A 22,609-nucleotide genomic window follows, 5' to 3' on the forward strand; every position below is an offset into this window, starting at 1 on the left:
GACACTCTCTAGCAAATATGCCTAGAATTGGCCTGACAGAAACCACTGCACTCCGCGGTTTGTGTTTGGCCGTTTCCTGGCATTGGCTGCCGGATCACAATGCCGAGAAATGTGAAACTAGCCTAATAGATTTGCAAAACTATTACCAGAATCACAAAAATATAGTCGCAAATATGGGGGTACTGCTCAAACCCCAACCACTGTAGCGTGTTTCTCATTGGGGGAGCAGTCCCAGGGGGAGCATGTTGACTGCAACAAACGACCATCCCCAGCAAAAAATGCGTACAATGGAGGATGTCGGCGCGGTCCACATGCACCACAAAGGTATCCTACACAAAACGGAGCATTGTGCGGATGAAAATATAATTATATAAATCACAGAAAAAAAAGGGGGCTATTACCAGGTAAATAAACTGTCCTCAAAAAGTTCTTAAGATATTTTTACAATGCACAAAGCTTAATTTTTCGGAAAGCTTCAAATTCCCTTGCCTAGCCATACACTTTAAAAGCTAACATACTGTTTTACATTGAAGTCCATAGTAGCACAGTATGTGGTACACCCCTTTGGATTGCCAGCAGGTTATCTTTTAAATGCATACAAGTGACTTTAGCTGTCTTTCAGCCCTGATGCTTTGGAGCCCTAGCCTTAAAGGGTTATTCCCATCTGGCATATTGATCGCATATCGCAAGGATATGGCATCAATATCAGATAGATGGGAGTCCTGTGTCCAGAATGCATGCACAGCCACCTTCCACCGCTCTCCCGTTTTGAAAATATCTGAACACCGGTTCGGCTTTTTTCCGACCGTCCCATTGTGGTGAATGAACAGGCAGTAGTAGTTGTTTGTCCACAGATGAGACCCAGTACCTATCTGATATCGATGGCATGTCCTGGATGGGATCTTCATGTTTTATTGGGTTTTTAGGTATAGTTTAATTGTTAGTTCTCCTGAGCTCCCTCTAGTGGTAGTTGCAGGAAGTTAGCATGTTCTTTTATATATTTGTGAACAGAGTGGGTTTACAGCTCGACCGTGGTGAATATGCAATAAAAAAAATTAGTTTGGAACCTTTTTAGATAAAAAATATATATATATAGTACCCGATAGTCTTTAGAAAAAACAGACATTCAGTATTATGCAGGGCATGGTTTACATATTTTTTGTTTCAAATGTATTATATTATATTAGATGTTTAATGTATTAGGGGGAACTATATTCTCGTATTTATGTGTTCCAGATTCAGGTCTCATATTATCCTACTGGGCAGTTCCCAAACTCTAGCCAGCAATATAGACCTATCTCACACGCAGCGGCCTACAATTCACAACGCAATCAACAGGTCACCCAGCCACCTCAACAACCTGGTAAGACTCTCAATGTGCTGACTACACGTATAGTTCTGTCATTTTAGGCTACTTTCACACTCTCTTTTTTGGCTTTCCGTTTGCAAGATCCGTCACTGGCTCTCACAAGTGGTCCAAAACAGATCCGTTTTGCCCTAATGCATTCTGAATGGAAAAGGATCCGCTCAGAATGCATCAGTTTGCCTCCGTTCCGTCTCCATTCCGCTCTGGAGGCGGACATCAAAACGCTACCTGCAGATTTTTGCTGTCCGCTTGACAAAACTGAACCAATCTGTCCTGGCACACAATGTAAGTCAATGAGGACAGATCTGTCACAATAGAAAACAGATCCGTCTCCCATTGACTTTCAATGGAGTTCATGATGGATCCGTCTTGGCTATGTTACAGATAATACAAACGGATCCGTTCATGATGCATGCGGTTGTGTTATTGTAACGGATCAGTTTTTGCAGGTCCCAGGATGGATCTGTCCAAAACTCGAGTGTGAAGGTAGCCTTAAATATGAAATGTGTCAGCTTTTACTCCACTGTCCTGTATAGAATAGCCCCTCTTGTCTGGAATGTAGGACATGTTGTCACGCTGTTGAATGCAGATGGTTTATTCGATTTCTACCGGCTCTATACATTTCTATGGTGTTTCCAGAGATCACAAATGCTGTGAATGAATTCCACCTCTTTCACATTCTTGCATGCCTCACGTACAGTTTATTGGACACTGTTAATTTACATCACACAAATTACATTGTGCCTTCTTAGTAACTATATGTCTTATGTGACAGGTATGCAGCCCATAATTTCCAACCAGCCGCCAACTTACCAGGGTATGATGGGTGTCCAGCAATCGCAAAGTCCTGCCATGCTGAACAGCCAGAGAGCCAGTGTTGGGAATCAAATGCAGAGTATGATGGTGCAGTACACTCCACTACCTTCATATCAAGTAAGTGTGAGAAAAGGGGTTTTCAGCACAATAAAAAAAAAATGGTGGTAGCGGGGGTCAGAGTGGCCTAAAAACATAAAAGAATCTGTATTTCCGCTGGCGCTGTACGTTTTTCTCTTCTTCTGGCTCACATCTCGACACACTAAGAAAGTGCCACACAATACCCACTCAGCCAATCGCTGGCTTCAGCATGTCGCCGCTGTCGCTGGTGATTGCCTGTGGCATTTCTTTGATGTCAATACAGAAGCTGGAAGTAGAGAGCGTCAGGGACCTGGACAGTTGGTGGAGCGCTGGAGGCGAGTACTGCTTCCTTAGTGCTTTTATGCCACTCTGACCCCCTTTGCACACCTCCTATAATAGTAAAATATTCAGGAAAATATTTTTCAAATTCAAATGCATTATTTTGACATTTCCACAACTTAGCTGTGAAGTAGGAATACATGTTGTCTTGGACAAGGAGGGTGAAAAATTGTGTTACAGACTTTACAGTTTTCCTAGGTTCATTATGTGAAGTTTTTATATGCAACTTTGCACTTTCACTCAGGTTCCAGTAGGAAATGAATCACAGGGAGTTGTGCCACAATCCTATCAGCAATCTGTACTGGTACCAGCTAACCAGTCAGTGCAGGGAGCCATGCCAGCCGGAGGAATGCCAGTATACTACAGTGTTATACCACCAGCACAACAAAATGGCTCCAGGTAGACTGATGATCATTCTAGCTCTGTCTGTATTAAAGTCCTAGTGAACATCCACCTTTATATACCTCTTGTGTCCAGCCTGGTCTCCAAGTAGGGGGTGTGTGTGTGTATGTTATGTATGTATATATATATATGTACACACACACAGCCTACTTATTTATATATATATATATATATATATATATATATATATATACATACACGATTTGTTAACTTTAACATGTGTTCAATTTCTTGTAGCTCTTCGGTTGGATTCCTTCCTCCTCCAGGTTCTGAGCAGTACCAGATGCCTCAGTCTCCCTCTCCCTGCAGTCCCCCACAAATGCAACAACAGTATTCAGGTACAAGATTTCTTACTCCACTTAAAATGTAATACTCATTCATATTAATTACAATTAACACACAGCTCTATTTTACATCTCTATGGAGTTCCTACTAGGGTTGCACCGGGTGTCGAAGTATTGATACCCAATCGATACTTATAGACCTGGATCGATACGATACCTGGTCTTACTATTTACCGATACTAGGCTGCGCAGCCTAGTATCAGTTAGAGAACATGGCACACGCCGCTCTCAGCGCGCGCCATGTTCTCTTCACTAGCACAGTGGAGAAGGAGGCAGTCCCTCCCTCCCCACCGTGACTCGGCTGCCACCAATGGGGAGATAGCAGGGAGGAGGGGGGGGGGGGCTGTGGCCAGTGCGCAACCAATGAATATAAAACACATTAATTCAAGTGAAGGCAGCGGGTGCTGGCGGCGGTATCACATAGACTGCACTCGGCCTCAATAACAGGTTACAGCGATCCGCCAAACCGTGGCAATTGCTGTGCCCTATTATTAAGGCCAGGTATGTAATACCGCCACTGGTGGCGCAGTGAGCACCCCCAACCCCCAGTATTAGTATCATTGGTGGCGCAGTGGCCGCAGGCACACCATCTCTGCCCCCCCAATTGTTATATTCATTGGTGGCATTGGCCACAGGGTCCCCTTCCCTCCTCTTCATTGGTGGCAGTGGCAGTTCCGATCGGAGCCCCAGCAGTGAAATCGCTGTGGCTCTGATCGGTTACCATGGCAGCCAGGATGCTACTGAAGCCCTGCCATGGTAATCTCACTGCTGCTGCTGTGGACAAAGCACAGGGCAGCAGCGAGAGTGTGTAGTCCTATTCATCCTAATAGATCTCTATAGTACAAGAGTTCTAGCCCCTAAGGGGGCTAATAGTTAGTAAATAAAAAGTAAAAAAAAAAAACACCAAAATACTAAAATTTTACATATAAAATTTGCAAACAATATAAAAGTGGGAACTATTAAAATATTTCCTATGCGGTGAACACTGTAACAGAAACAGCAAAATAGGATAGGACTGTTCTATTATGGGCCGGAGGTTCCATAAAATATGGAATGCACACAGCTTTTTTTGGTGTTTTATTTTTTCCGAATGGTATCGAGTATCGCAATTTTTTTTATGGTATTGTAATCGAATAAAATTTTTGGTATCGTGACAACCCTAGTTCCTTCATTTAGGGCTGCTTGGTATTCTGTTGGTTCTAGATTTCTATAAGGCGATTGTCAGCTGCTGAGGAGAGACAATCGCATCTGAAAGGGTACAGTGCTCTGCTTAGCATACTACCTTATTACATTGTTTGCTGGAGGTTTCAATACCAGGACTTCCACATGCCATTATGACAAGTCAGAAGTTTTCTGAAGGTGGGCCCTTTACACTGCTCGATGTTTAGGCATATATTATCGCTGATAAGCTTTCGCACGAATGCTCGTTACCGATAATCTGCCAGTGTAAAGGTACCACCGAATAGCAAAATGCTCATTCATCGGGTAATAAGATCTTTGGTGCGGACCCCTAAATCATAATTTTCCGTAATGTATGATCAGTGATCTGCTGCCGGCAAACAATGACTCAATGTTTGTAGATGAGCAATAGCATTAGCGATCACTCCTCTCCATACTGTGGAGGAGAACGTTTCCTTCCCAACAATCGCTCGCTACATCAGGCCATGTAAAGGGGGCCCCTAGACCTTACCCCTTATAGGGGCATGTGTGCATGTAACAATGTAGCACAGCCTCCAGTAACTCTAATTCCAGAGATTTATCCACTCAGAGGACCACAGTCACTCTTTATTGACTTGCAGCATTTCACCGGTTAGGCACAGGCAAGGGGAGCAGTTGTCATATCTGACCCTGACTACCCCCCCCCCCACACACACACACCCAGCCTCCAAAAAATAAATAAAATAAATAAATAAATCAGATCGAATTAAAACTGATCAAAAAGTAAAGTCATACACTGCCTGTCCAAAAAAAAAGTTGCCACCTGGATTTAACTAAACAAATAGTTATGAGCCTCCTATTGGATAATTACTGCCTGGGCGATTATCTTTCAGCTGGCAACAAGTTATTTAACCCCAACTGGTGCAATGAGTTGCTTCTCATTTCTTAAACAACCATGTCGAAAGACACATCTCGTGGTCGTGGAAAAGATGTTTGTTTGAGAAGGGTCAAATCATTGGCATGCATCAAGCAGAGAAAACATCTAAGGAGATTGCAGAAACTACTAAAATTGGGTTAAGAACTGCCCAACGCATTATTAAAAACTGGAAGGATAGTGGGGACCCATCGTATTCGAGGAAGAAATGTGACTGGAAAAAAGTCCTGAATGATCGTGATCGGCGATCTCTTAAACGTTTGGTGAAATGAAATCGAAGAAAAACAACAGCAGAACTCAGGGCTATGTTTAATAGTGAAAGTAAGAGCATTTCCACACGCACAATGCGAAGGGAACTCAAGGGATCGGGACTGAACAGCTGTGTAGCCAGTAGAAAACCACTAATCAGTGAGGCAAACCAGAAAAAAAGGCTTCAATTTGCTAGGGAGCATAAAGATTGGACTCTGGAGCAATGGAAGAAGGTCATGTGGTCTCAGTCCAGATTTACCCTGTTCCAGAGTGATGGGCACATCAGGGTAAGAAGAGAGGCAGATGAAGTGATGCACCCATCATGCCTAGTGCCTACTGTACAAGCCTGTGGGGGCTGTGCTATGATCTGGGGTTGCTGCAGTTGGTCAGGTCTAGGTTCAGTAACAGTATGTGCTCCAAGAATGAGGTCAACTGACTACCTGAACATACTGAATGACCAGGTTATTCCATCAATGGATTTTTTCTTCCCTGATGGCACGGGCATATTCCAAGATGACAATGCCAGGATTCATCGGGCTCAAATTGTGAGAGAGTGGTTCAGGGAGCATGAGACATCATTTTCACACATGGATTGGCCACCACAGAGTCTAGACCTTAACCCCATTGAGAATCTTTGGGATGTGCTGGAGAAGGCTTTGCCCAGCAGTCAGACTCTACCATCATCAAGGCAAGATCTTGGTGAAAAATGCAACACTGGATGGAAATAAATCTTGTGACATTGCAGAAGCTTATCAAAACAATGCCACAGCGAATGCGTGCCGTAATCAAAACTAAAGGCGGTCCAACTAAATATTTTTGGTGGCGACCTTTTTTTTGGGACGGGCAGTGTATGTACCCCAAGTAGTACCCATAAAAACTTCAAGAGGAAGAAAGTCACCATGGCGGCTAGCAATAAGCATGTACTCATGCATTCATTAGATGGTTAGTAATATGAACTCCTATAATTCCACAACACACCAGCGGTAATGTTCATACAAAATCTTTATTTAACATATATGCATACTGACAAACATTAATAAATAGTATAAAATACAAACTCAGTGGGGAAATACAAGAGTGTGTGGATGTAGGCCCCCAAAACAGTACATATATAAATAAATAATGTTTGTATCAAATTGCCACTGCCCATATGCTACACTGGGCACTGTGTAAATAAAGATGGAAAATTAAATGTGCTCCATATCAGTCAGCTCATTAAATGCACAACCTCACAACAGGCTGCACAGCCACACCTGGGTGGATTGAGATGACCAATGAGCATATCAATATGCAGGAAGAAACAGAGTAAACCCAGTGACACAGATAGGCAGCAAAAGTGGCATGTGCAGTACATAACACATAAATACTGAACCTGGTGAATGGGGGGGGGGGCGGCCCGACGTCCGTTTTGCACGCTGGCTTTTTCACAGGGCCCTGTGCGCAGCTTTCACAGCACAGCCGACAGTAGGAGGATGCAGATCGCGCTGGAGGAGAGAAGCGGCAACGTCCAGGAGCAGGTGAGGTAAGTGTTTTTTTTGTTTTTTTGTTTGTTATATTTATGAGGCTGATGGAGAGGCTTCTGGGGCCTGCTATGAGGCATGGGGCTCTTATCTGAGGTCTGATTGGGGGTCATTCATATTGGGGTCTTATTAACATTGGGGATCTTATTGGGGCTGTTAGCTGAGGTCTGATTAACATTGGGGGTCTGATTGGTGGTCTAACCTGAGGTATAATTAAATAAAATATATCTTATTGTCCCCCTATAAAACCTAGGTGCGTCTTATAAGGAGAAACATATGGTAACTGCTTTTTAAGCAAAGAGGGGGGAATGAAATCAATTGGAAATGTTTTATTTATTTAATTGATTTCACCTGCCCCCCCCCCCCCTTGCTTAAAAAGCGGTTACATGCCTGTAACTGAATACTTTATACTATGAATCCATGAAGAAGACCTGTCTTATGGTTGAGATGCGTTGATTTTATGCAGGAGGATTACTTGTTTATACATTTATTTATTTTTAATTAAGAAATAAAGACTCATTTATTTTACTCGCTGGATCCATTTGGACTTTTTTGCCCCCCCCCAGTATTGTAGATATTTACTATATCAGACATCTTGAGTCATTGCTAATGAATCCTGGTCACCTTGTTTCACGGTTTTGTCGGCACTCCAATAAATTTGTGGCTGACTGCTGAGAGATGACAGTCAGCTGTCACATTTAAGTCATTTTATGTACAGATTGCTAAAAATAAGGTGGGAATATGTGAAGTGAAGCACTGAACATAGTCCCCATCTGCCTGAAGGACAAGAGTACATATGGAAGGATGAAGTCGGCTGGAACATTCAGTTCTTTCCCTGTGGATTATCGGCTGCTTGTTGCATTTGAACACATTGAAATGTTACCCGAATGTGGGGTTCATATAACTTTCTATATGAGTTAAAAGGCTTATTTTCATTGCTAAATGGATTACCATAACCCAGTGTGAAAAACATTGTTCTATCCTTATTGTAGGAGTCAGCCCTTCAAGTCTGGGTGTGGTGGTGATGCAGTTGAATGTACCCAATGGTCCTCAAGGAACATCCCAAAACCCGCAAATGGTCCAGTGGAACCACTGCAAATATTTTAGTGTTGACCAGCGGCAGAAACCTGAACATCTATATGGTGCAGATACTAGCGCTCAGGTAGGCAGATGAAATGTGTCATTGATTAATGGCGTAAAGGAAGTTATAGCAATGCAGACCGCAAAGTACATACCAGTTTCTACCTACTAATGGCATTGACACATAAGAAATTTGAAATGCCTTTATAGCTGGAGAAGCAACAGTTTTAGGCCTCATGCACACAACCGTATTAGGTTTGTGGTCTGCAAAACACGCATACCGGCTGTGTGCGCCCCCCACTTTACCCTCCCGCACTTCCCATCCTACTGTAAAAATATTTATTTGTGCAAAACAAACCAAAATAGCACATGTTCTTTTTTGCGGGATATATATACGGCTGCATAAATCGGACTTGGACTGAAAATACAGTCGTATGTGTGAGGCCATAAAGAGGTTAGCCCATGAACAGCATTACCTTTCCACAGGATGGGTGGTAAACGTGGTCTCCTGTGTAAATGTTAGTGCTGGTGTGCATGCGTGACCACTGGTCTATTCGCTGTCCTGCTAAAGGCAGATTTCACTGATCTCCTTGAAGTAAATGGATCTGTGGTCGTGCATACGGCTGCCCCTCAGTTCACGCAGAAGTCTTGGGATCCCTCACTCTTTTGCAGACTGCCTGCAATCCTATTTTGAGATTATTATGAGATTGGAGTTTCTAAATCTGTCAACCCCTTTAACAAAAATTATTATTTTTTTCCCTATCTAGCCTAGTAACCTTATGAACAGTCCTATTACGTCTCCAGCACAGTCCCCAACACCTTCTCCAGGCTCCAGCATTAACAGTGTCTGCACTGGTCTCTCACCATTATCTGTCATCTCCCAGTTTCCCCGACCTGTTGGCCCAGGACAAGGTACACAGATAAAAATAAATCTGTAGTAAAGACGCTGTTTGAATATGTATAGATCGTGTCACCCTTCCTTTTTCCTTGCAGGTGATGGCCGATACTCTTTGCTTGGACAGCCACTCCAGTACAACCTTTCTGTTTGCCCCCAATTATTGCACAGTCAGTCGCCCTACTCTGCACAACTGGTACAGTTACACAATTGTGGCATAAAGCGATTATGTGTATGATGGTTAAATTCAATGTTCTGCTTTTTAGCAAATGTTTAAGGCGTCCCTTACACAGCAAAGGCAGAAATGACATACTTTTGTCCTGGAACATACAGTAGAATTAATTCAAGGGTTAATAGAAACGGGATATTGGTTAAGTCCACAAATGAGATGTATTCACTGGAGTAGCCTCACAATACTGTATTTACTTAAAGGGAACCTGTCACCGGGATTTTGTGTATAGAGCTGAGGACATGGGTTACTAGATGGCCGCTAGCACATCCGCAATACCCAGTCCCCATAGCTCTGTGTGCTTTTATGGTGTATAAAAACTGATTTGATACATATGCAAATTAACCTGAGATGAGTCCAGTATGTGAGATGAGTCAGGGACAGGACTCATCTCAGGTTAATTTGCATATCTATAAAATCGTTTTTTTACACAATAAAAGCACACATTGCTATGGGGACTGAGTATTGCGGATGTGCTAGCGGCCATCTAGCAACTCATGTCCTCAGCTCTATACACAAAATCCTGGTGACAGGTTCCCTTTAAAGGGGTTGTGTAATCTCAAATATTGTTTGGCATATCGCTAGGCTATGTCACCAATGACTGCTAGCTGTGGGTCCCACCTCTGGGACCCGCAGGTATCTCTAAAACTGAATCCACAAATCGAAGGAGGTTGGACCAGGCTTGCGCGGCCGCCCTCCATTCATTTCTATGGGAGTGACAGAATTTTCTGAAGTCCCATAGAAATGAATATAACTTCTATTGGGCTGACGGAAATAGCTGAGCCAGTGCTCAGCTATTTTCGGCACCCCCATAGAAATGAATGGAGGGCGGCCACGCACGCGTGGTCTTCTCTCTCCGTTCTAGAGATAAGCAGAGGTGGGACCCGCAGCTATCAGACATTGGTGACATAGCGTAGTGATATGCCACCAATGTTTGAGATGAAACAACCCCTAATGGGGTCCAGAAGTCGATATGATACTGTACCTGTTTTTGAAGCTTTTTTTCTGACAGCCTATAATCTAAGCAAACTGATTTGCTTTATTTATTACTAAATTAAAGATGAGTAACATTGACCAGGGATAAAAAGAACAGTTGTAATTATTTCTCATAACTGGATGTATAGAAGTACTTACCTCATCAAGTCAGCCCCTTTTCGGAATGCAGACTGGTGCAGCCACTAAAACCTCCAGCAATCTGCTAATATTGCAGAGGAAGCAATGTAGTAATATATTGCTCCTGCGAAAGAAATATCATCAGAATCAGCAATAATTGTAGTCTATAGTGCACACTTAAAGGGCATCTGTCACCTGCGTTTACCATTTCTCGTGCTTTTTTCCATTGGGGGACACAGACCATGGGTATAGCTTAGAGGTATTAGTAGGAGGGACACTATGCAAATGAAAGAGCTCCTCCTCCTCGGGCTATACCCCCAGACTCCACCAGGAGGAACTCAGTCTTTGCTTAGTGTCTGGTGAAGGAGGTTGACACTCTCTGATTCTACTCCTTTTTGTTATTTTTATTCTAGATGGGGACACAGGTCGGCATGGCGCCTTCCTGGTCCCCCGTGGAGTGCCCGCCGCCGTCTTTGGGACGTTGCCTGGCTGCCTCCATTTCCCCCCAAGAAGATAAGTGGATCCGGGCTCGACCTGTTAGCTCCGGCATCCCACCAGCTGCTGGGACGCCTGCTGCCTACCCTCCTCCAGAGCACTGTTCTCCTGGATTGGAGTCAGAAGTCTGAAGAGGCGCATCCCTGCTGGTCTGGACATCGAGGGAGCATGCTGAGCAGATAAGTGTTGCCCAATCCCTCCCCCTCCCTCTGTGTCTATTTGTCTGTGGCTACCTGGGTGAACTTGAAGAAGGATCCTGATGGGGCGTTTTCCAGTCTCGCACGGTTCAAGGAATTTGGCCGGCGGCAGAGTCTCGCCTTCCAATCAACTTTCTGGAATTGAGGGCGATTTTTTCCGCTCTCTCTCTCCTATTGGACCTCTCTCCTTGCGGGCCTCCCAGTGCGGGTTCAAACGGGCAATGCCGCGGCCGTGGCCTATATCGACCATCAGGACGGGACCCGCAGCCGGATGGTGATGCAGGAGGTGAAGTGAATTCTGACGTGGGCGGAGACTCACGTTCCGGTGTTGTCAGCAGTTTGCATTCCAGGAATGGACAACTGGACAGCGGACTTTCTAAGCCACAACACGGTGGATCCAAGCGAGTGGTCTCTGCATCCAGAAGGGTTCGAAGAAATCTGCCACAGATGGGACCGTCCGGATGTGGACTTAATGGCGTCCGGGTTCAACAACAAGATCCCAGTGGTCCTGGCTCGCGCCCGTGATCCGGAGGCGTACGGATGGATGCGCAGGTGTCTCCGTGGCAGGACTTCAGCCTCCTCTGTTTTCCTCTCCTGCCAAAGGGTCTACGCCAGTTCGAGGCGGAAGGGACTCCGACCGTTCTCATCACCCCAGAGTGGCCTCGCCGCGCGTGGTTTTTCGGACGTGGCTCGGTTGCTGGCGGACGCCCCATGGCCTCTTCCCGACGGACAGGACTTACTGTCTCAGGGCCCGTTCTTCCGCCGGAATTTGCGGTCTCTTCGTTTACCGGCGTGACTGTTGAAACCGCCATCCTGATAAAGATGGGGTTCTCGGATTCAGTGGTTAGGACCATGATCAGTCCGGGGAAGTCTTCTTCCTCCCGGATTTACTATCGTACCTGGATGGCCTTCCTATCCTTTTTTGAGGGTTCGGGGTTCCCCCCCCTTCGGTTTTCCATCTTGATGGTACTGTCTTTTCTTCAGTCTGGGCTTGTGCAGGGACTGTCGCTTAGTTCCCTGTAAGGTCAGGTTTCGGCGCGGGCCGTCAGAGGTCCCTTGCTCTTAAGGGTCCGGTGGTGACCTTTCTTCGGGGGTGGCGCATTCGGTTCCCCGTATGTTCCCCCTTTGTCTCCTTGGGATCTCAATTTGGTTCTGCGCGCTCTGCAGTCGGCTCCCTTCGAGCCTTTGAGGAGGGTCTCTCTGACTGTTCTCATCTGGACTTCCTTGTGACCATAGCTTCTGATACAGCTACATAGCGTAGTGATTAAAGTTCTGGGCTATTATGCAGTGGCTGTGAGTTCACGTCCCATCACGAGCTTTTAGGTCAGACTGGTGTCGAAGCTGGCCGCTCTTTCCTGTCAGGAGCCTTAATGGTTTTCCTCCAGGATTAAGTTGTGCTCCGTCCAGTCCCCTTCTTTTTGCCCAGGGTGGTCTCTCCCTTCCGCCTTGATGAGGATCTTGTCCTGCCTTCCTTTTGTCCTTCTCCGGCTAACCCCAAGGAACGCACTCTGCATTCCCTGGATGTTGTACGGGTCCTGAAGGTGTGTCTCGCGGCTACTGCTTCCGTCCGCCGTTCTTGGCGCTCTGGATCTGCTTGGCTATTTCCGCGGCTTGTCACGCTTGTGGTGGAGTTCCCCCGGCTAGAATTGCCGCTCACTCCATTGGGGCGGAGGGGGCTTCCTGGGCAAGACGCAGTCGTGCCTCTGCGTCTCAGCTGTGTACGGCGGCCACCTGGTCGTCCTTGCATACCTTTGCAAATTTTTGTCAGTTGCATTCACTGGCTTCGGCTGATGCGGCTTTGGCCGCAGGGTTTTGCAGGCTGTGGTTCCTGTTTGACCGTTGGGGCGTTCCTCCTGGCGGTGCTGATATTTTTTCCCACCCCATGGACTGCTTTTGGACGTCCCATGGTCTGTGTCCCCCAATGGAAAAAAGCACGAGAAAAGGAGGTTTTGTGAAACTCACCTGTAAAATCTTTTTCTCGTCTTTTCCATTGGGGGACACAGCTCCCACCCATTATTCCTGTTGCAGGAGGGGTCTTTAGTTCAGTTTTTCTGTTTCTGGTTGGACCTTATGGCTTGGTCCGATGGTTTCCATGATTTTTTCTTGCTCCTTCTCCTACTGCTTGTGCAACGCCTGAGTTCCTCCTGGTGGAGTCTGGGGGTATAGCCCGAGGAGGAGGAGCTCTTTCATTTGCATAGTGTCCCTCCTACTAATACCTCTAAGCTATACCCATGGTCTGTGTCCCCCAATGGAAAAGACGAGAAAAAGATTTTACAGGTGAGTTTCACAAAAATCTCCTTTTTAAGCTGGCACCATCGCTATGTTGACTAAAGTACCTTATTTCCTGCAGTCTTCTTTTTACTTATTTTCGTTTTGTAGTTTATATATAAAAGTTTTTTTTCACTCTCCGGTGCCCAGTGACGCCCCCCTGCAGTGCCCAAGAACGCCTTCTGATCATCAAATAACCTCCCACAGCCCGACAAACAGTTCCGCCCCCTCCCCACGTCATAGTCTACCTTATAGAAATGCCCCGTCCTCCTTCCTGTCTGCGGCCAGAAAACTCGCGCAGGCGCAGTACAGCCTGTGCCTGCGACTTCATCAACGTCCTGAGGGCAACAGCGCTCAGGTCACATCACTGGGCTCGGCGCATGCCCAGTGAGACTTTTCAGGCTGTTGCCCTCAGGAGGTTGATGATCGTGCAGGTTGTGGGAGGTTATTTGATGATCAGGAGGCGTTCTTGGGCACTGCAGGGGGGCGTCACTGGGCACCGGAGAGTGAAAAAAAACTTTTATATATAAACTACAAAACGAAAATAAGTAAAAAGAAGACTGCAGGAAATAAGGTACTTTAGTCAACATAGCGATGGTGCCAGCTTAAAATGGTAAAAGCAGGTGACAGATTCCCTTTAAAATTGAAAAATAGTAGAAAGAAAAAAACGTCTCTTCCTATTCGGCTGCTATGCTACTGACTGACTTATTAAATGTCTGTCTATTGTAAATTACTTTCTAAGGGCTAAGGCAACTTTCTCAAAAGTAATACCTCATCTTCTCTCCTTCAGCCAAAGTTGTGTGAATCTTTTCAAAACCATAGTTGTCATAAAGCACATCAACTGAAACATCTTTTTCCTGCTATTAAAGGGGTTCTCTAGGAATGATTAAAAATGGGCGCCAGCAACCTGTCCTTGAATGTGAGCAGGACTGGTTGTCTCCACTTGCAGAGCTGGGAGGGAGGTGGCGCGCAGCCTCACTGTGCTGCTGTACAGTAGATGGTAATGATGTGATCCTGCCTACGATATGCCATCATGGCTGAGCAGCCTGACAGAAACGTTCACCAATATGTGGTACCTGCAAGTGCCAGAGTGTAATGTATAGTGAGTAGGGAAGAGCGAATTTGATGTTTTCAAGTTTCGGTTCGGTGGCTGTTCTGTTATGGGTTTCGTTATCACGGAATATAACGGAATTCTATGATGGAATGCACCACGGAAGCCTTTAAGAGGCATTCCGTCATAATAGAAGTCAATAGGCAGCATAACTGATCCGTCCGGTTTCCGTTATGCTCCGATGAGCCGAGTTCGGGAAATGGTTTTTCACAGTACAGATTAACTTACGAAGTTATTACGCGAAGTCTCGCAAGACTTCGCGAAGCAATAACTTCGGCTCATCGGAGCCAATACATTCTAATACTATACATAGCTCCTGCTCCATACAGTATTAGAACAAAGTTTTATGCGAATCGACTTAGGATGTTTCATCCGAAGTTGATTCGTTCATCCCTATTGGTAATATAAGTTGCACCCTTTTTTTTTTTACTTATGTATATCAACGTTATTTATCGGAACTTTTTGTGTAAATAGACTGTTGTTAATTTAATACAAAGTATGTGTATATGTATAAGGTGTTTCCACCGCTGGCACCCATCGGTTTGATACTAGGTGTGCTGCCCTGATTCTACAGTCATATATATATATATATATATATATATATATATATATATATATATATATAATTTTTTTTTTTTAGAGGAGGACAATAAGAAAAAAATAGCCCCAATGAGATCCCCAATGTTAATAACATCTCAGATCAGACCCCAATGTGAATGACCCCCAATCAGACCTCAGATCAGAGCCCAATATAAAGACCCCCAATCAGACCTCAGATGCCTCATATCTGCCCCCAGCCATATGTACGTGGTCAGGACAGTGCAGTGCCGGCCCCAGGAAGGAAGACCAGGGAGGGTGAGTACCGGAAGCGCTCACAGCGCTTCACTCGCTGCACCTATGTGTCCATAATGGAAGCGCTCACTAGTATTCGCTTTATAAGACGCACAGCCATTTTCTATTTTTATGGGTGGTTCTTTTGCCTCCTGTTTTACAATTTGGGGATTTTTGTAGGTTATGTCCATTTTTGTATATTGGAGAAGTTATTATAGGTTTGTGGAAAATATCATCAAGCCTTTTTGGTTGGTTTCATCTGAAGATAGAGCAGATCAACAGGAGACTAACCCTGTGTTCTCTGCAGGATTTCTGTAAGGCAGTCTTTCAGGATTCTGCAGAAAAAGTTGCAGACTGACAACCAGTGAGGGGCAGGTGTTTGGTGTAATTTCATCATTTATTTCCAGTTTGGGTTCCTTTAACTCCTACATTTCACGATTAGATTTTGTGAAACTTATAAACCTATTGGACATTTTCGATCATAATCTTCAGGCTATGGCTATAAATGATACCTGTATATGCACATATTCTCATGATTACTTTTTCTTTTTTTCTTCCATCCTATGGTGCTGAATGGACAGACAGGGATGAAACATGGAAACCGGGGAAAAAGGCAGGCCCTGAAGTCAGCATCTACAGACTTGGGTACAACAGACATAGGCAAGTATAGCTCCATTTCATTTCTATAACTTGGGCTACTAGGTCATGTCCATTTTATTCTTACTATTTATTTGGACTTTTCTAACATTACTCACTCTCTTGAAACATTACTCCAGTCTGTAGTAATGGTGTAGCATGAATGCTCAGTAGTTACTGGGACTGGGAGCACAAACTAGTATTCTCCAATTTGGATAGTAGACCAGAGAGGAAAACACTAAAATATGTTATTAATACAACTAAAATACTAGATACAATAGAGCCAGAGAACTCTAGGCCAAACTTCAGTGGCTCCTACTTAGCCCTAATGCAGTACGACGGATCCGGAAAAAAAAACGTTTATGTTGGCTTCAGGATTTCCGGATCAGTATCTTACCAAAAAAGCCGGAAAGACGCATCCGGAAAGAGAAAATTATGCGTTCTTACGCATTTTTCCGGATCCGGCGTGTAATTCCGGCAAATGGAGTACACAACGGATCCGGACAACGCAAGTGTGAAAGAGCCCTAAGGTGAGTTAATTATTTTTATTTTTTTTTAACCCCTCCAGCCCTACTGTACTATGCATTCTGTTTTCAGAATGCTATTATTTCCCCTTATAACCATGTTATAAGGGAAAATAATACAATCTACACTACAACTAACCCAAACCTGAACTTCTGTGAAGAAGTTCGGGTCTGGGTACCACAGTCAGTTTATCATCACGTGCATGCAAAACACATTGCACCCACGCGATAAAAACTGAACATCGGAACGCAATCGCAGTCAAAACTCACTGCAATTGCGTTCCTACTCGCGTGGGTTTGCCGCAATTCATCGGGGCACATTCGGACATAATCCGGACACGCCCGTGTGAAAGGGGCCTTACAGTTCTATTTATCCACATTGTTTTTTTTTTTTTGTTCCTTAACCTTTTATTCCCATACGGTATGTACCTCTCACAATGAGATTTTAGGATGCTTTTAAAAATATCCCATTTTGTGGCTGTATTTTTATTTTTGAGGACTTTGTCCCAGTTAGTTAGGCCTATGGCCTCTCTTAGTTGGCTAAATTTAGCTTTTTTTTTTTGAAGTTTTGGTATTTTTGTTCCTCCCTGAAGAAACACTCTTTTGAATGACAATTGGAAGGTTATTACTTTGTGGTCACTATTTCCCAGGCGTCCCCCGACCTGCACATCTGTAGTTCTGTCAGGTCTATTGGTTAATACTAAGTCCAGTATGGCTGTCCCTCTAGTTGGGTCCTGAACCAGTTGGGAAAGGTAATTGTCTTTGGTTATTGCCAAGAACCTGTTTCCTTTATGAGATCTACAGGTTTCAGTTTCCCAGTCTATATCTGGGTAGTTGAAGTCCCCCATAATAACCACCTCATTATGATTTGCCGCCTCGTCTATCTCGTTTAGTAGTAGATTTTCTGTGGACTCTGGTATATTAGGTGGTTTATAATAAACTCCTATTAGTATTTTATTATTGTTTTTGCCTCCATATATTTTCTACCCACATGTCCATGTCCCTCACTTATATCTTCTCGGACTGTGGGCTTTAGACAGGACTTTACATAAAGGAAGACCCCACCCCCTCTCCGGTTTTAGCGATCCTTTCTAAACAGACTGTAACCCTGGTAGATTTTTGTATAAATTTTTTTTTTTTTTTTTTTTGCATTATGGTAATGGTACATTAGACTCCACTATTCCATACAGTTACTGGTGAAAATAGTTTACTGTGCATGTACTGTGTATATGTGTTGTGTTATTTTCTTTAAACCATGGGAGCCGATTACCGGATAATACACTTTGTCTATACAGTCGTAAACTTTGCCGCCTTCTGTAGGAGGTATACGTTGGGAGATCCTTCTAATGTAAAGCTCCAGTGTAGGCCCTAAGCTGTAGACAGAGAGCAGGATTTGTACATTTGTTTTTGCTAACTAATCAATGTAAAACCTCCTTTAGGCTAACTTCTTCAGACATCCATAAACATATCTTTGCTAAACAGTAGCTTGAAAAGAACTGTTAAAGGGATTCTGTCACCTCCCCTAAGGCAAAAAACGATTTAAAACCAGCCATGCAGCACAGCTTACCTGGATTAGGCTGTGCTGTTCAATCTTGAAATCCGTCCAGCAGTTAGTTCAAAAAACGAGTTTGATCAATGAGGAAATGCGTCCTGAAGGTGCCCAGAGGGGCGTTTTTTTCTTCTGAGAGAGCCCAGTACCGCCCCTCTTTCAGTGCCCAGCCCGCCTTCCTAGTACTTCCTAACTGCCGCCTCCAGCCTGCCACAGCCTCCCCTTCCTCTCCTCCCCCTCCCTCTTGCCGAACGAAGTCTCGCACAGGCGCAGTACCCACTGAGGGCTGCGCCTGTGCGATCATCAGGAGACTGAGGGCGGCAGCTTCATCTTCGTCACTGGGCATGCGCCGAGCCCAGTGACGTCCGATGCTCGCTCTTCCCTGCTGAGGGAAGAGCGAGCATCGGACGTCACTGGGCTCGGCGCATGCCCAGTGACGAAGATGAAGCTGCCGCCCTCAGTCTCCTGATGATCGCACAGGCGCAGCCCTCAGTGGGTACTGCGCCTGTGCGAGACTTCGTTCGGCGTGAGGGAGGGGGAGGAGAGGCAGGAGAGGCTGTGGCAGGCTGGAGGCGGCAGTTAGGAAGTAAAAGGAAGGCGGGCTGGGCACTGAAAAAGGGGCGGGACTGGGCTCTCTCAGAAGAAAAAAACGCCCCTCTGGGCACCTTCAGGACGCATTTCCTCATTGATCAAACTCGTTTTTTGAACTAACTGCTGGACGGATTTCAAGATTGAACAGCACAGCCTAATCCAGGTAAGCTGTGCTGCATGGCTGGTTTTAAATCGTTTTTTGCCTTAGGGGAGGTGACAGAATCCCTTTAAATTTGATGCAGTCGCTGTCTTTTGCATGCAGTTATGCAAGAGTGATATTAATAACATCTCTGGATATTGTACTGTGTGTTTCTCATAAATGCTTTCTTTTTCCCTTATTCCTCTCCTACAGTTCTTGGCAGAGTGCTAGAAATCACAGACCTCCCAGAGGGCATCACACGAGCCGAAGCAGGCAAACTTTTTACACAGCTGGCAATGTCTGGGGCCAAAATACAGTGGCTGAGGGACGCTCAGGGTCATGCCCCAGGGCCTAATGGTGATCACCATGGACCTGCAGAAAATGGTCGCCAAGTTCACAACAACGACCTGGCAGCCTTTTATACCATCGTGGCAGTCTTCCCTAGCACCATGGCAGCACAAAACGCCTCAGTGCAGCAAAACAGTCCGCTCAGCCGCTTCAAATTGCGCAGCATCAAGAAGAACTATGATTTGCGCATACTGGAACGTGCCAGCTCGCAATAGCGTGTGAAGATGGGTGGGGGAAGATGGGAAAGAAGGGGACAAGAGGGCTGCAGCAAAGACCCGGAGGAGTAAAATATTTCTCCCCCCCCTCCTCTCTTTTTTGTCACACTTCTTCCTCTTTGCCCTTTCTACCCCAAAAGAAGCACACTGGACTTAATACAGCCTTTCCCTTTCTAACTCCACTTCCTCCGCGCACCTTTTTGTTCCTTTCAGAAGTTCCCTTTACGGTTGTACATCTCTCGTTTGTCCCTTTTCTCATCCGACCTCCTGATTCGCTGTCCAGTACTCATACTGTGTAACTCTCCCCCCTTCACTTGCTTTTTTTTTTTTTACTTGTCCATCAACACTTCATTTTCTTCCAGTGTCACCATGCTGTTCAACTTCTCCCTGTTTCTTGTGTATATATATATATATATGTGTGTGTGTATATATATATATATATATATATATATATATATATATATATATATATATATATATATATATATATATATATATAATTATAATGAATTCTTCCTTTTTTAATTCCCTCCTCCGGTACTTTTCATTTTGACATAACCCCCATTTTCTGATCGTGAGCAGAAATGCTCTGTAGCGGGTATAAAACTGCCATAGGGTAACAGAAAGACGGTAACTTTTTTTTTTTCTTTGGCCCTGCGTGGAAAACTTGCCTTTTTATGTTTTTTTTGTTTTTGTTTTTTTTGTTTTTTTTTTTCTTGGAGTTGATTGTCCTGAACATTGTATAGTTTTTTCTTTTTTGGTTTTCTTCATTTTTTTTTTATTTTTTTTTGTTTTTTATGCTTGTGAGAGTACATTAACATGGGTATTTATTTGCACAAATGGGCTGTACTCACTGTAAATTTTATTTAATCCAATTTTCTTTTTAAATATGGAAAAAAAAATATGTGTCACATTAAGTGTGTCCCTTTCTTTATAGTTTTGGTAAAAAAGAAAGAAAAAGAAAAAAAAATGATTTATATTGTGTTATGTATCTTGGTGTCATTCTCTCATTGCTGTTCTGCAAGCCATTAATCGCTCCCAACACTGATATTCGTCCAGACTCCACTTACATGCAGTTCAGTAATCCATGAAATGCAAAAAATAAAAAATAAAGTCCAGGTACCTGCTACCTTTAGGCCTCTTTCACACAAATGATACGGATTGCGTCAGGATGCGTTCAGTGAAACTTGCACCATTTCGCAAGCAAATTTAGTCAGTTTTTTCTGCTATTATTATAGAACATGCTCCAATTCTCATGCAATGCAGAAATGATGTGAGGAAAAAAAGAAAAAAAAAACGCTCATGTACACAGGCCTATTGAAATGAATGGCTCAGTGCGGGTGCTATGCGTTCACTTCACGCATTGCATCCGCGCAGAAAACTCATTTGCGTGATAGGGACCTTAAAGGGGCTTTCCAGGACATCGATATTAATGGCCTGTCCTCTGGTTAGGTAATCACTATCTGATTGGTTGGGTGCTCAGAGGGGCACTGTAGCCTCTTTCTAAGCCAGTGACATCTTGTTCTTTGGTCACATGGCCTAGGAGCAGGTTGAGTCCATGCAAATAAATGGGCCTGTGCTGCAATTCCAAACACAGCCACTATGTAATGTACAACTTATCAGCGGAGGTACTAGTAGTTGAACCTGGAAGAGAGCGAGGTGGATCCAGAAAGTAAAATCAGTATCCTTTTATTGACAACTGTTCACATTAAAAAACACACATCATAATATGGTCTTAGACCAAATTATGATATGCATTTTCTTTTTTTAACCTCTTAAGGACCCGTGCCATACATGTACGGCGCAGATGTCCGTGACTTGAGGACCAGCACCGTACATGTTTGGCGCAGTGATCGTGCGGGTGCAGGAGATGCGCAGTCACTGATAGCTGGATCCCTGTTGCATGCGTCGGCATCAGTAAAATCACTGATGCCAGCGCATTAACCCTTAATATGCCACGGTCAGCGCTAACCGCAGCACGTGCGATGTACTTGTGGGGATCGGAGCTGCCATCGGGTCCCCGTGCTGCTGTGACGGGGACCCCCCGATAGCAGGGAAGGCAGCCCGATGCCTTCCTTAGGCATCGTGGCTGCCTTCCATGACAGCCTGTGAGATCCAGTTCCCTGGATCTCACAGGCAAGCAGGCTGAGGTGTATTACATTCAGTAATACACTTACAGCCAATGCATCACAATACAGAAGTATTGTAAAGGGGATCAGACCCCAAAAGTTGAAGTCCCTAAGTGGGACAAAAAATAAAGTGAAAAAAAGTAAAAAAAAATATATAAAGTTTAACAAAATTAAGTTTCAAGTAAAAAAAAAAAAAAATCGTCCTTTTCCCAAAATAAAGTTTAAAAAAAAATAGGGAAACAAAGAAAAGTAGACACATCAGGTATCGCCGCATCTGTATCGACCGGCTCTATAAAAATATCACATGATCTAACCCCTCAGTTGAACACCGTCAAAAAAATTAAATAAAAACTGCTTAACCTTTTTTGTCACCTTATATCACTAAAAGTGTAACACCAAGCGATCAAAAAGGCGTATACCACCAAAATAGTACCAATATAACTGTCACCTCATCCTGCAAAAAATGAGCCCCTACCTAAGACAATCTCCCAAAAAATAAAAATAAACTATGGCTCTCAGAATATGAAGACACTAAAACATAATTTGTTTTTGTTTAAAAAATGCTGTTATTGTGTAAAACTTAAGTAAATGAAAAAAAGGTATTGCCACGTCTGTAATGACCTACTCTATAAAAATACCACATGACCTAACCCTTCAGATGAACACTGTCAAATTATAAAATAAAAACATTTTTTGTCCCCTTACATCACAAAAAGTGTAATAGCAAGCCATCAAAAAGTCATATGCACCCCAAAATAGTGCCAATCAAACCGTCATCCTGCAAAAATGAGACTCTACCTAAGACAATCGCCCAAAACATAAAAAAAAAACTATAGCTCTCAGAATATGGAGACACTAAAACATGATTTATTTTTTATTTTTTTGTTTAAAAAATATTATTGTGTAAAACATAAATTAAAAAAAGTAGACATTAGGTATTGTTGTGTCTGTAACGACCGCCTCTATAAAAATATCACATGACCTAACCTTTCAGGTGAACACCGTAATAATAAAAACTGCTAAAAAAAAAAACACTTTTTTTTTGTCACTTTA

General features: G+C 43.9%; 1 protein-coding gene across 4 annotated transcripts in view; it reads left to right on the top strand.

The window, feature by feature from the left end:
- Nucleotides 1-19,807, top strand: part of R3HDM2 (R3H domain containing 2) — a 150,463-nt gene extending 130,656 nt beyond the window's left edge. For all 4 annotated transcript variants that reach the window (XM_044286490.1, XM_044286493.1, XM_044286491.1 and 1 more), the window contains 9 exons: nucleotides 1,237-1,363; nucleotides 2,142-2,299; nucleotides 2,844-2,998; nucleotides 3,239-3,339; nucleotides 8,199-8,368; nucleotides 9,054-9,198; nucleotides 9,280-9,377; nucleotides 16,007-16,085; nucleotides 19,078-19,807. In XM_044286490.1, coding sequence (XP_044142425.1) covers nucleotides 1,237-1,363; nucleotides 2,142-2,299; nucleotides 2,844-2,998; nucleotides 3,239-3,339; nucleotides 8,199-8,368; nucleotides 9,054-9,198; nucleotides 9,280-9,377; nucleotides 16,007-16,085; nucleotides 19,078-19,427 — 1,383 coding nt within the window. In that variant the 3' untranslated portion in view covers nucleotides 19,428-19,807. The remainder of the gene's footprint in view (nucleotides 1-1,236; nucleotides 1,364-2,141; nucleotides 2,300-2,843; nucleotides 2,999-3,238; nucleotides 3,340-8,198; nucleotides 8,369-9,053; nucleotides 9,199-9,279; nucleotides 9,378-16,006; nucleotides 16,086-19,077) is intronic.
- Nucleotides 19,808-22,609: the final 2,802 nt, after the last annotated feature.

Source organism: Bufo gargarizans, chromosome 3, assembly GCF_014858855.1.
Source record: "Bufo gargarizans isolate SCDJY-AF-19 chromosome 3, ASM1485885v1, whole genome shotgun sequence".
Lineage (NCBI taxonomy): Eukaryota > Metazoa > Chordata > Amphibia > Anura > Bufonidae > Bufo > Bufo gargarizans.